This window comes from Eurytemora carolleeae, unplaced genomic scaffold (genome assembly GCF_000591075.1).
Source record: "Eurytemora carolleeae unplaced genomic scaffold, Eaff_2.0 scaffold617, whole genome shotgun sequence".
Classification (NCBI taxonomy): Eukaryota; Metazoa; Arthropoda; class Copepoda; order Calanoida; family Temoridae; genus Eurytemora; species Eurytemora carolleeae.
The window spans coordinates 74,315-86,738 of NW_019396507.1; the positions used below are offsets into that span (position 1 = coordinate 74,315).

At 30.9% G+C, this 12,424-nt stretch overlaps 1 protein-coding gene across 2 annotated transcripts in view; it reads right to left on the minus strand.

Annotated features, from left to right (window-relative positions):
• The window catches only part of LOC111704557 (SCY1-like protein 2), a 44,687-nt gene that overhangs the window by 14,243 nt on the left and 18,020 nt on the right, over positions 1-12,424 (minus strand). For both annotated transcript variants that reach the window (XM_023476832.1, XM_023476831.1), the window contains exons 6-16: positions 9,943-10,045; positions 9,071-9,162; positions 8,657-8,706; positions 8,155-8,225; positions 5,474-5,563; positions 4,614-4,717; positions 4,010-4,051; positions 3,902-3,952; positions 2,403-2,482; positions 1,092-1,140; positions 278-343 (exon numbers count right to left, since the gene is read on the minus strand). In XM_023476832.1, the coding sequence (XP_023332600.1) occupies positions 278-343; positions 1,092-1,140; positions 2,403-2,482; positions 3,902-3,952; positions 4,010-4,051; positions 4,614-4,717; positions 5,474-5,563; positions 8,155-8,225; positions 8,657-8,706; positions 9,071-9,162; positions 9,943-10,045 (798 nt within the window). The remainder of the gene's footprint in view (positions 1-277; positions 344-1,091; positions 1,141-2,402; positions 2,483-3,901; positions 3,953-4,009; positions 4,052-4,613; positions 4,718-5,473; positions 5,564-8,154; positions 8,226-8,656; positions 8,707-9,070; positions 9,163-9,942; positions 10,046-12,424) is intronic.

Below are 12,424 nucleotides of genomic sequence, written 5' to 3' on the forward strand. Positions count from 1 at the left end.
TCTAAGGTCTACGACATTAGGTTGAAAAGATATAGAGATTAGAAAATCAGAGTTTGTGGCAAAGTCTCGATTCCTTTCATGATAAATAAAATGTGTAGAAAAGATCTTTTTTACTTCAAGTTTCATACAATTTCTAAAATATTATCGTTTTTCAGAATAAGATATAGAGAATATAATTCCAGGTATTTAAGTAGTTAAAAATAAAAACAAGTTACAATAAATTAGATATTATACAATTATAAACACAATAAACTAAAAATTAACATTAAATACTTACCCGAGGAATAAAGGGAAACACTTCAATTAAACTATTTCTGAAAAACTGGGCTTTCTGGTTCGTATCCTAAAAACATACTGGTAGCAGGGTAAACTTTAAAATGAATGTAATCTATGTATCTATGTATCTATGTATCTATGTATCTATGTATCTATGTATCTACGTATCTATGTATCTATGTAATCTATGTATATTGCTTATAATTTTAATTCATAATATTGTTTACAAACAAAACAATTGTTGTCAGAGAGACTAATGAGTTTGAATATTTCAGCAAATTGTAAACTGTTTAACACAACATGTTTTAGATATAGAAATAAAATTCTAAAAAGGACTGTTTACATATTTAAAAATTAATATCCTATTTTGAATTAGAAGTAATTAAAACTTAATTTACTCTTAAAACTGTTGTTACACATTTTTTTTGAGATTTTTTCCAAATTAAAATTAGATGATATTTAAATTGTTTGCGTTTTCTGGAGTCCTCAAACTGGACTGATGTTATTAAATCTTTTTTATTTATAAGTAAGGCTCCAATTTAGACATAATTCAATAAACTGATAAGTGTTTTAGATCTGAAAATTTTTAAATGTATTTTAAGTAAGTTTATATCTTACCACCTTGTGTATTCTCAAGCTAGCATTTTTAACAAAACATACATTTTTTTTAGACCACATCTGAACTATTTTATCTTCTGCTTTGAAATTTGTTGTGAACATCCAATTGTTTTATGTTTTGACTAATGTATTTTGAACATTCATTCATTTAAAGGCACACTTTATAATCAAAAATTTAACTGATATTGCTATATTACCTTGGTATTAAGGGTTTCAAGGAACTGTAGGGCCTGTACCGCTGGGTCTCTAGAATAAATATTTGTATAGTATGTGTAATGTATATACACGCACCGTATAAACCCACAATTCTTACATTGTTTGATTCACGATTGGTATCATTAGAAAGCTGTAGAAACTATAGTTCAAAGATAGCCGTTAAAAGATATAGAAACATATATGTACACATGCAAAGCCACTCAATTTACCATTTTCTTTGACCACCGAAAGCACAGATTCAAACTGCTATAAAATGTTGCATTAATTTTCAATTCTGGGTCGACTTTACAGAGCCTTTGTCTTTTTTGGATTTACCTCAATAACTAATTTTAGTTTTTAAGTTCAGTGATTGGAAAAATTCTAAACGATTTTTGCATGACTTTTCAACTTTTGTATCACTGTGGAAGTAGCCTCCTGAGTCTGAATGAACATTGAACATATTCTTTATATTTTGTATTTATGATTTATTAGAGCCCAAAAACGGAAGCAAGGTAAGATGTTAACTAATTAGAACTTTTAGTAATAAGAAAATGAAAAATAAAAATAGTCAAAAATGTTATCTCAAATAAGATATCGAACAAATATTTACATGATTTATCCGTATTCTAAAAGCGTTCATATTCAACGAATTCAACTTTTTTTTCTTAAAGGGGCTGTAAGCGTAATTTCAAGTGACCCTCCATGCATAAAGGGCAATACCAGATTTACAACGGTACTCTTCAAATCTTTGTGTGTTCGTCGAGTACAGTGTGTGTCTGTAAAGGAAGATATAGGAATTCGAAATTTTGAGTTTGTGGCGAAGACTCAATTCCTTTTTCAAAACCCGCTTGTATTCAGCTTCAAATTCCGGTGTACATTGTGTTTACACCACGCATACCGGAATTCGATAAGTTTACACAAATATATCTGTGCTATAAGACGAACAAAGAAAGGTTTCAATGGTACCGCTGTAAATCGCGCATTGTCCTCTTTTAATTTTATTTATTATTTATTTTGCTACGGAAAAAACTAAATATTACAATTATACATACATTTTAAGCTTTATCTAACATATACTGATTTGTAGCAGGAACAATCAAGCCATAAATGGCTGTCTTTCATGATCATGGCTCTAGACTCTTTGCATGGAGGGTCACATGAAATTACGCTTACAGTCCCTTTAATGCAGCCAATTATGCTAAAATCTAGGAGTATTTTGTCACAAAAAAAAATACCATTACCGTGTTTTTGTTAAATTTATTTTGTACTATGATCAGTTAATAAAAATTAATCTAAGGATTACTTAGTCTTACCCGAAATATGGTGCTTGAACCAACTGTCTTGCTGTAGGCCTATGCCTTGTGTCTTGGTTCACCAGTTTGTTTACTAATTCCTTTTAAAAATTAAGCCTTATTTTGCATGAAACAGTATTTTAAATCTTTGTGTGGCAACATAATTTTTCCTTCCTTGGCATTTAAAATTCTGCTGCAACATTCTTGAAATCTTATCTTAAAGGATTTAAGTCTTTGCCACAAACTCTGATTTTCTAATCCTTCTTTGAAACCCACTGTCGTAGACCTTAGATATTTCAAACTATGAACTACATTAGATCAAATAATCGAAGTTTGAAATTCTAAAGGTTTACACCAACAGGTTGTCGAGATATGAGTATTAGAAAATTTGAATTTGTGGCAAAGACTCAATTCCTTTATTTTCAGCTGAAGTGGTCCGTTCAACTTTTCGACATCTCACATAAAACATGAGTTTGATCCAGGGGTCTTGGCTCTATGACAGGAATTTGTGAAGGCCGGTGAATCCGTGGAGCTGAGGTTATGGTCTAGAGGAGGTGAAGAGTGTTTTTCCTTCCCAAAAACCCTCGGTATCCTGACCCAAACCCATTCCAGGATGTCGAATAGGACGAGGAAAAAGAGGAAAAGGGCGAGAAAGAGTATAAGGAAAAGATTTAAAAAGCACGAAACCTTTCCTAATTCCCAGACTTACGCAATGATGTCCCAGTAGACTCCAACTTCCGTGTTCATGTCCCAGAAGAATCCCACTTCTACGAGGATGTCACAGAAAACTACCAATTCGATTTCGGTTGATGTCACAGGAGACTCCCACTTCCGTGATGATGTCCCGGAAGACTACCACTTCCGTGTTGATGTTCCAAGAGACTCCCGTTCCCATGTTGATGTCCCAGAAGAATCCTACTTCCGTAATGATGTCCCAGAAGACTCCCATTTCCGTGTTGATGTCTTGTAAGACTTCCGTGTTTATATCCCAGGAGATTCACACTTCCTTGATGACGTCCCGGCCAGGAGACTTACACTTCCATGCTGATGTCCCAGAAGACTCTTACCATTTCCAGACCAATGTCCAAGAGGAAACCTTTTCCCAGTGCCTAGAGATCTTGTCAGTCTTCTGAGGAACGGCGGAGAAACGAACAATGTTTTTGAGGATTTAAATGTAAAGAAAAGGCTTTTTCTATCTCAAATGCAATGTCAAATGTCAAATCATAAAAAATATGTACATCATATAATAGATATGTAATTTATTACAAATGTAACCATAAACTTTAGAAAATAAAATATATTTAGATTTTTAAAAAAATGTTTTCATTTCTTGTAATTTATTTTAATTTTTTAAATTTATTTTTATTTTCGTAATTTATTTTTCAATATGCAGTACAACACCTAGTCTGAAAATTAATAAAATCTGAAAATAGCATACTTTGCCTTTTTAAAAATGTAAACACCTTTTAAAAAAAGATAAGCTTTTTGGACGTTAACTGTTTTCTGAAAAAATAAACTACCTGAAGGCCTACTGGAATAAATGGAAGTATTTCAGCTACTTTCTCAGATAGCTAAATATAATGATATTTAGTCACACACATCTTCAATTTTCCTAATTCTATAATTACCTGTCCGGCCAGTTTAAAATATTGACTTGTACTGTGACTAGCCTAAAAGGTTATACTGTTACGTGTTAAAAGTATATCAGTAGATCAGTAGATCAGTAGATCAGTAAGATTTAAATCAGATATTTAAACATTTTCCAACTTCTCCAATTATCATGAAGCAGTGTCAAGAAAGAAACTAAGTCTTTGCCACAAACTCTGATTTTCTATTATAATCTTTGCAACGCCGTGTTGTAGGCCTTTGATATTCTGAATTCGGCTAGATTAAATAGTCTAAAAAAGTTTACACCATTAGGTTGCAAAGATAGTTATTAGAAAATTTGAGTTTGTGGCAAACTCAGTTCTTTTTCACGGAATTTTCTAATTGGTGGATTTTCGGTGTTTCGAATTTTACTGTTCATAAACCCTTTAATACTAGTCTTAACATTTAGCTCGGCACGTAACCTAAATTATCACCTAAAGATAATAAATGTTTTCAAAAATGAGCGATTTTCTTTTCTCCTGAACAATAAACTTATTGAAGAAATGCAACGGGAGAAAACCATTATAGAAGCTGATCTTTCAACTAGTTTAATAGAATGTAATTTTTGCTACAATTATTAATTACCTGTATAACAGATTGTCCTGAGTTAAAGCATGATATATAAGTCATTCCCAAACTATACATATCACTGGAGCTGTTATAGCAGGATTTGTGCTGTATTTCTGGAGCTGTTTAAAAAGAAAATATTATTTTAGTAATAAAATTAATATACAGGGTGAGTCAAAAAAGTGTGATTTACGGCGTTTGGTACAAAAGTGTACCTTTTTCTGTGCAACTCTTCTGTAAGGTGTTTTTTCAATATTTTTGAAAATTTCAAATTTTTTTTGGTACTCAAATGATCCAAAAAAAAATCCGCGAACCCTTTTTTTCTCTCAAAATCAAAAGTTTATGAAAGCAAAAATGTGTATATTAACTATTTCTATCGAAATTTAAAATCTTATAAAGTTTGAATCACAGAATCACAGAAAATTGGCAAAATTGTGATAAGAAATTTCGCAATTTTCAGTTTTGGGCTAATTTTTGAGGAAAACTTATTTGAATTTTCTATTTCCTTTCTTCTTAGTATATTCAAAAGTTAAAAATATACACTGTTCAGTTAAAACTTGAAGAACCATTGAAAAACAATTTTTCCTTTAAATTAGATCAGGACTGAAAATTGCGAATTTTCTTATTACAATTTTGCCAATTTTCTGTGATTCTGTGATTCAATCTTAATGAAATTTTAGATTTCGATAGAAATATTTTGATTTTGAGAGAAAAAAAAGTTCGCGGATTTTTTTTGCAATTGGAGTACCAAAAAAAAAATAAAAAAAATTTCAAAAAATATTGAAAAATCAGAAGAGTTGCACGAAAAAAGGTGCACTTTTGCACCAGGCGCCGTAAATCACACTTTTTTTGACTCACCCTGTAGTTGTTGTATTTACCGATGTAGTTAAGATTTGGTTGGGCTGCTTTAGGCATTTTGGTAGTCCAGGGTTGACAGGCAACTTCACAGTCTCCATTTCCAATCCGACCTATACATTCAGACATATTTTTAGTTGCATGAAATATTACAAATAAGCAATCATAATTTACAATGCAGTTTGGACCCGCCTAACCAGGGTTGGTTATTTTGAGTGGTTGGTCCGAATTAATTAACGATACTGAATAAAATTGGTTGCACATATCAAGATATGTTTTTGGATAGGTAAGGAGTTGATTGGAAGAAAGGAGATTGTAAGGTGATCTGTTGCAGGGTGAGATCAGAGGGATTTTTATGTAGAGATGAATTAAATACAGGGTGTAGATGGTAGATACAGAAACAGAAATAAGCTTATAAAGTTTCAGTTATTTTAGTTTTTTTATATAAAATTTATTCACACGATATACAGCTAGGTTTTTCGCATTTATACCTCTCATAATTCTCAAGATAAATATTGATTACTCTTTGTTTAAATATTATTGTAGATTTAGTTTTCTAAGGTCAATTTCAATTTCATTCCACATTTTAGGAAACATTGCGGACGGAAAGCTTTCTAAATTTTTGTTTAAACCCTGTTCTAATTTTACGATTTTGTTCTATTCGGTTCAGCTAAAGACTTAAACATAATTTGGAAGGAAGAGGGAAGGTTATCATTAAAGTATCCATGCATAAATATCAGAACACAAAGTTTGTATGTATCATCAAGATTAAGAATTTTCAGTTTTGAAAATAATGGACTTGAATGTGCCTTGAAAGTAACTATTGTTAACCGCTCTGATTGCCTTTTTTGAAAAGATCTGACTTTTTGCAATTTAGAGTTTTTAACCCCTCCCCAAGTACCAATTCCATATTCAATATGAGGCCTTACAAGAGAGTAATAAACAAGTAGACGAATGTTTAATGGTAGGATATTTTTAATTTGAGACAAAGCAAAAATTGAGCTAGCAATTTTTTTCGAGATATAAAATCCCAGTTTAAAAATTCGTCAAGTTTAAGTCCAACAAATTTGAAATATTTGTTCACGCAGTCATTACCAATCCTTTCAAGTATCTCATTTCCTATTGATATATTACAACTGTTGGGGTCAAAGTACATATTTCTATTTCTAAATACTATATACTTTGTTTTGGAGACATTTAGTGACAAACGATTTGCTTGAAACCATTTTTGTGCCTTTTTTAGTTCAGTGTTTGCATCAAGTATTAGGCTTGCAATGTCAGGAGATGACTTTAAAAAACTAGTATCATCTGCAAAGAGGCTGGTAAAAAAAGATGTTGCTAGGGGCAAATCGTTTATATAAAGCAGAAACAGCAGGGGCCCTAGAACACTTCCTTGAGGAACACCACATGTTATAATTCTTTCTGTTGAAAAAACTCCATTTATACATACATATTGAGTTCTATTAACAAGATAATTTAAGTCTAGGAATATTCCAAGAGTAAATTCTGGTTTAGATTTATTAAGGTTTTCATAGATTTTATTCACTAAGGGCAAAAGTGGTTGATTTGTGTTATGTTTAGGTCTAAATCCATATTGGTGCTTGTAAAAGATGTTAAACTTATTAATATAGGTGAACATTTGTATTGCAGCAATTTTTTCAAGTAGCTTACTCAAAGCTGGAAGAATACTTATAGGTCTGTAATTATTAAACTTATCTTTTTCGTCCACTTTAAGGATTGGAATAATTTTTGATCATTTATACTCGCTAGGGATGTATCCTGTTTTAAAAGAAAGATTAAATAAATTTGCTATAGGATAATCGATACAATCAATAATCTCCTTCAGTAGTTTAGTAGAAATATTGTCTTTTCCTGAGCTGTTCTTGGGTTTTAGCTTACTTACTGTTTCTAAAATAATTTCCGGTGTAATATTTGCAAAAACAAAAGTTTCATTTATGGACTCATTTAAATACGTTTTAAAAGTGACATTAGTTTTTGGAATGTAACTAGAAATTTTTTAGAATTCAAAGCATACTGGCAAAACAAATCTACCAACAATTTTCTGAAAATGCACAAAAGAAGTGAAGCTTGGAGCTTCACAGTGTATGAGAAATAAGGTTCTGCTATAATTTTGAAAAAAATTAATGTATCTATACTAATACTAATACTTATGCGTATATTAGCTTTGTCTGTTTTGTTAGCTTTTTGTCTGGTTTCAATAAAAGAGGAATCAGCTGAACCAATCGGGCCCTAAATGTTGCAAAACCGTAACCAGCTCTAGTGGGAAGGGGAATTATAGCAGGCGAAGATTTCAAAAAATTATAAACAAATCCTAGGAATTTCCGCGATATCTTTTGGTTCATTGTTGTAAAAATGCGCAAAGAAAAATAATTTTTAAATAAGGTGCCTTCGGCTTGTTTATTAAAATATATGTATTTGTAATACTGGGCCGCTAGAGCTTGGAATTTTTAAATTTGATATCCTAGGAATTTATCTGCTGAAAGTGATATTAATTGAATAAGGTTTAAATATGACGAGTTAAAGCTAATTCTAGAAATCCTAAACAAGTTGTAGATTTAATACAAAAATTCCGATGTGATTAGAAAGATAAAATGATTATTGATTAGTATTAATATTTTCAAAGTAGCTAAACCAATTTAGATAATCCTGTTCTATAATTTAATTTTATTCAAAATATCCTCACCTGCATGTTCAAGACCTCCTAGTTTCCAGGTTCCCCTACTGCTGATGTAGATTGTTCCGGGGCAAACATTTCTGAATATTGAAAATACGAAAAAGAATTGCTAAAAGTATTATTTTACACTGTTTGTGTTATTGTTGTAGAAATTGGTCTCCAATATTATTATCAAAATGCATGGATTTCTATCTTTTTAATTTACTAATTAACTTTTTAAAATGAGGAAAAAATGCACTTTATTGTGCGTTTATGGTTCTACAATTTTTCACAAGGAAACAAAGGAACTGATAAGGATCGTCTGAAACCCTGATTTATTATTATTTGATCTCTCTCTAGATCTGGCTCAAATTCATTAAATCCGGTCCCAGATAGCGTAAACTTTGATATTTCAAACCTTGAATACCTCTTATCTAATAGAAAATTAACAGTTAGGAATATGAAAGGTCTATGGCATCAGGTTTCGATTAATCAGTTTCTCTGTGTTTCGATATAAGATTTCCTGTTTCACCTATGTACAAGTTGACAACTTGCATGAAGAAACAGAAGAGCTTCAGTGATCTGAAATATACAATGAATGGAAAGCCCAGAGTGGAACTTTTATGAACCAGACAAAAAAAATACAGAATTCTTATTTAATCCCAGGAGTTTGTAGTAATCTCATTTGAAGATATACTTTTAAAAAGAGTTTTTAAATTTAAGAGAAGATTTTTATTTTCCTTATCAGATACAATATTGATATAATAATTTATTTCTAAATTTTAAAACATTTATAACATTTTTTCCAAAGAGGAAATTGAAAATTGCACAGTTCTATAACAATATGCTTCATCCCAAAATAGGTTGAAGGAAACTCGCATGTATAAAGTACGTTGCAAAAATTAAAAAATAAGCTTTCTATTTTATTTTATTTATTTTTCCATACCTGACAAAGCCCATATCTATACTCAAAATCAATAAAATTGTAATGAATGTAAACACTTCCTTCGGTGCTTCCATTTATCTGAGCTTTTGCAACTAAAATAGAAATCAAAGAAATATTAATGGCATAAATGCAACATTTTCGGTCAAATGGTGAAAGAAAGAAATTAGTATAAAAGATTTCTTAAAACTTCATTTTGTTTGTTGCTTTAAAAAATCTTATCTTTCTGTCAAAATCCGAAATAGACACTCGATGATTTTAAACTTTGATATAAATAAGATCAAGAAGTTAAATAATCAAAAATAAGACTGTTAGAACTTAGAATATGAGATAAAACATTTTGAGCTTTTTCTTACAAAATAAAACAATCTTTTTGTTAACATATTTCAAGAAATTTAAGATTCATCAATATTTTAAAATTTTCAGATTTTTAGTAGAAATATGGTACTGATCAAAAGGACACATTTCAAAGACGAAAAGGCCAAATCTAGAGAGATAATTAGACTAATGGAAATCTGATATTACGCCTAAAGAATGCTCTTTGATTATATTCTCCCAGAAACTTGTTTCTTATAAATAAGAATTCAAAACACATTAAACTAAATAAGAGTTTTATCCATTTTCAGAGATATGTTATATTTGAAATATTTAGCATGTTACTAAAGATTAGACGGTTATATTCTTAAAGAGTTTTTATGCGTAAAAAAATCCGCAAAATTCACTTTTCAAAATGATTTTTGAGCTAACACTAGACAGATAGTTTTGAACACTTTGGCTTGCAGGAACACTTTCGAATTCTTAAAATGTGAGCAATCCATTATGTGAAACAATATGCGTAAACAATATTTGAAAATTATGCATTTACTGGATGTCACCTGGGTTACTAGACTCCATCATATGTTGGGATACAAGAATAGTTGAGAGAGTACCAAGAACCCTCTCTGAAGCAAACGCCAGACATTCTCCGTTCTCTTCAGGCTTTAAAAAAGGCAAAAATATGAATTTCAAAATTTTAGTTCATCTCATTTTAGTTTTGACTAAATATTTCAGAAATGTCGCTACACTTTGTAAAAATATAATTATATAATTAACATAATTCGTTTAATTTCGTTGAAACTTTTTGTAGTAATTGTACCTTAACAATTTTAATTGAAAGATTTGATTTTTAGGATCCAGGCTCATATCGAAAGCAAAAGACGATAAAAAGAACTATAGCTCACATTATATTAAGTTTCAAGTTTGGGAACCCAGCGCTGCCGCCGTTTACCCGCACTTGAACTATTGTAATGGGAAAATAAAGTTTAGCTATTAAAGTCTTGTTCCCCAATCAAAACTTGAGGCAAATAAGTCCAGGGGTTTCTGAGTTATGATCGGACAAACAAACAGACAGACAGACAAACGGAGATTACAACTTTGTGTATAGATAACGACGACAACAATTTCCATAAATAAATTATTTCCTTAAATCAAAATTATAATAGGAGATCTTTTTATTTTATTATTACAAATTTATTTACACACATTGATATACATACATATTACATATCATGTGTTAATGGTGTAGTTTAAATTTGTTTTGATTAAATATAGGAATGATATTTTCACTCTCATAATCTCTAATTTTATAAAACTGCTATTTCCAAGAAATCTATGTCAGCGCCTTTTGATAATTAAACATTTTCAGGAAAGATTTTAGTGAGAAAATAAATGTAAGCAATATTTAAACAAGTCAAGCTCTTAATTAAAACACATTCTAACTGCATATAGACTTTTTAGCATATCAATGAGTGTAAATTTATTCTTGATGTTTCTAGTAGACTTTTTACATTTACAATAATTAAAGGGTGTAATTCCATTATCGTTTTTTTTCTAGTAGATTTTTGACATTTACAATAATTAGAGGGTGTAATTCCATTATAGTTGTTTCTAGTAAACTTTTGACATTTACATTAATCATAGGGTGTAATCATGGTGTGATCCCATTCTCATTGTTTCTAGTAGACTTGACATCCACATTAATCGATTGGTGTAAACCCATTCTATATGTTTCTAGTTGACTTGAAATCCAAACTAATCAAATTGGGTGTAATCCCATTCTAGATGTTTCTAGTAGACTTGACATTCACACTAATCATAGGGTGTAATCCCATTTTAGATCTTTCTAGTTGACTTGACATTTACACTAATCAAAGGGTGTACACCCATTCTAGATGTTTCTAGTTGACTTGACATCCACACTAATCAAAGGGCGTAAACCCATTTTTGATATTTCTAGTTGACTTGACATCCACATTAATCAAAGGGTGTAAACCCATTCTAGATGTTTCAAGTTGACTTGACATCCACACTAATCAAGTGGTGTAAACCCATTCTAGATGTTTCTAGTTGACTTAACAACCACACTAATCATAGGATGTACACCCATTGTAGATGTTTCTAGTTGACTTGAAATCCACACTAATCATAGGATGTAAACCCATTCTAGATGTTTCTAGTTGACTTGACATCCACATTAATCAAAGGGTGTAAACCCATTCTAGATGTTTCTAGTAGACTTGACATCCACATTAATCAAAGGGTGTAAACCCATTCTAGATGTTTCTAGTTGACTTGAAATCCACACTAATCAAAGGGTGTAAACCCATTCTAGATGTTTCTAGTAGACTTGACATCCACATTAATCAAGTGGTGTAAACCCATTCTAGATGTTTCTAGTTGACTTGAAATCCACACTAATCAAAGGGTGTAAACCCATTCTAGATGTTTCTAGTAGACTTGACATCCACATTAATCAAGTGGTATAAACCCATTCTAGATGTTTCTAGTTGACTTGAAATCCACACTAATCAAAGGGTGTAAACCCATTTTTGATGTTTCTTGTAGACTTGACATTCACAATAATAAAAGGGTGTATACTCATTCTCGTTGTTTCTTGTAGACTTAAGATCATTAATCAGTGGGTGTATGTAAACCTGGTCATTCTTGATGTGTCTATAGTAGACTTGACATCCATTTTAATCAAACAAGTTCTATAAACCACTTGACAGTTTGTTACGCGACGGTTTCGTCACGTTCTGAATTCCCTCACCTTTGAAAACACAAAAGTTTCCATACTGTCCTCTATAAAAGAAATTGGACCATTTTGATGATTGCATTAAAACTCAAGAGGAGAAATAATTCTCCTTTAATATATACAATGCTATCATTTAAAAAAAAATTCGGTTCTATTTTAAACACAAAGGACGTTTGACTGGTATCTCTGATGTACAAGGTACAAGGTTTATTTTACAGTTTATATAACTTTATTGTATTATAGTATCTTGAAGACTGAAGACTTTCGGGTCAAGATTGAAAGAA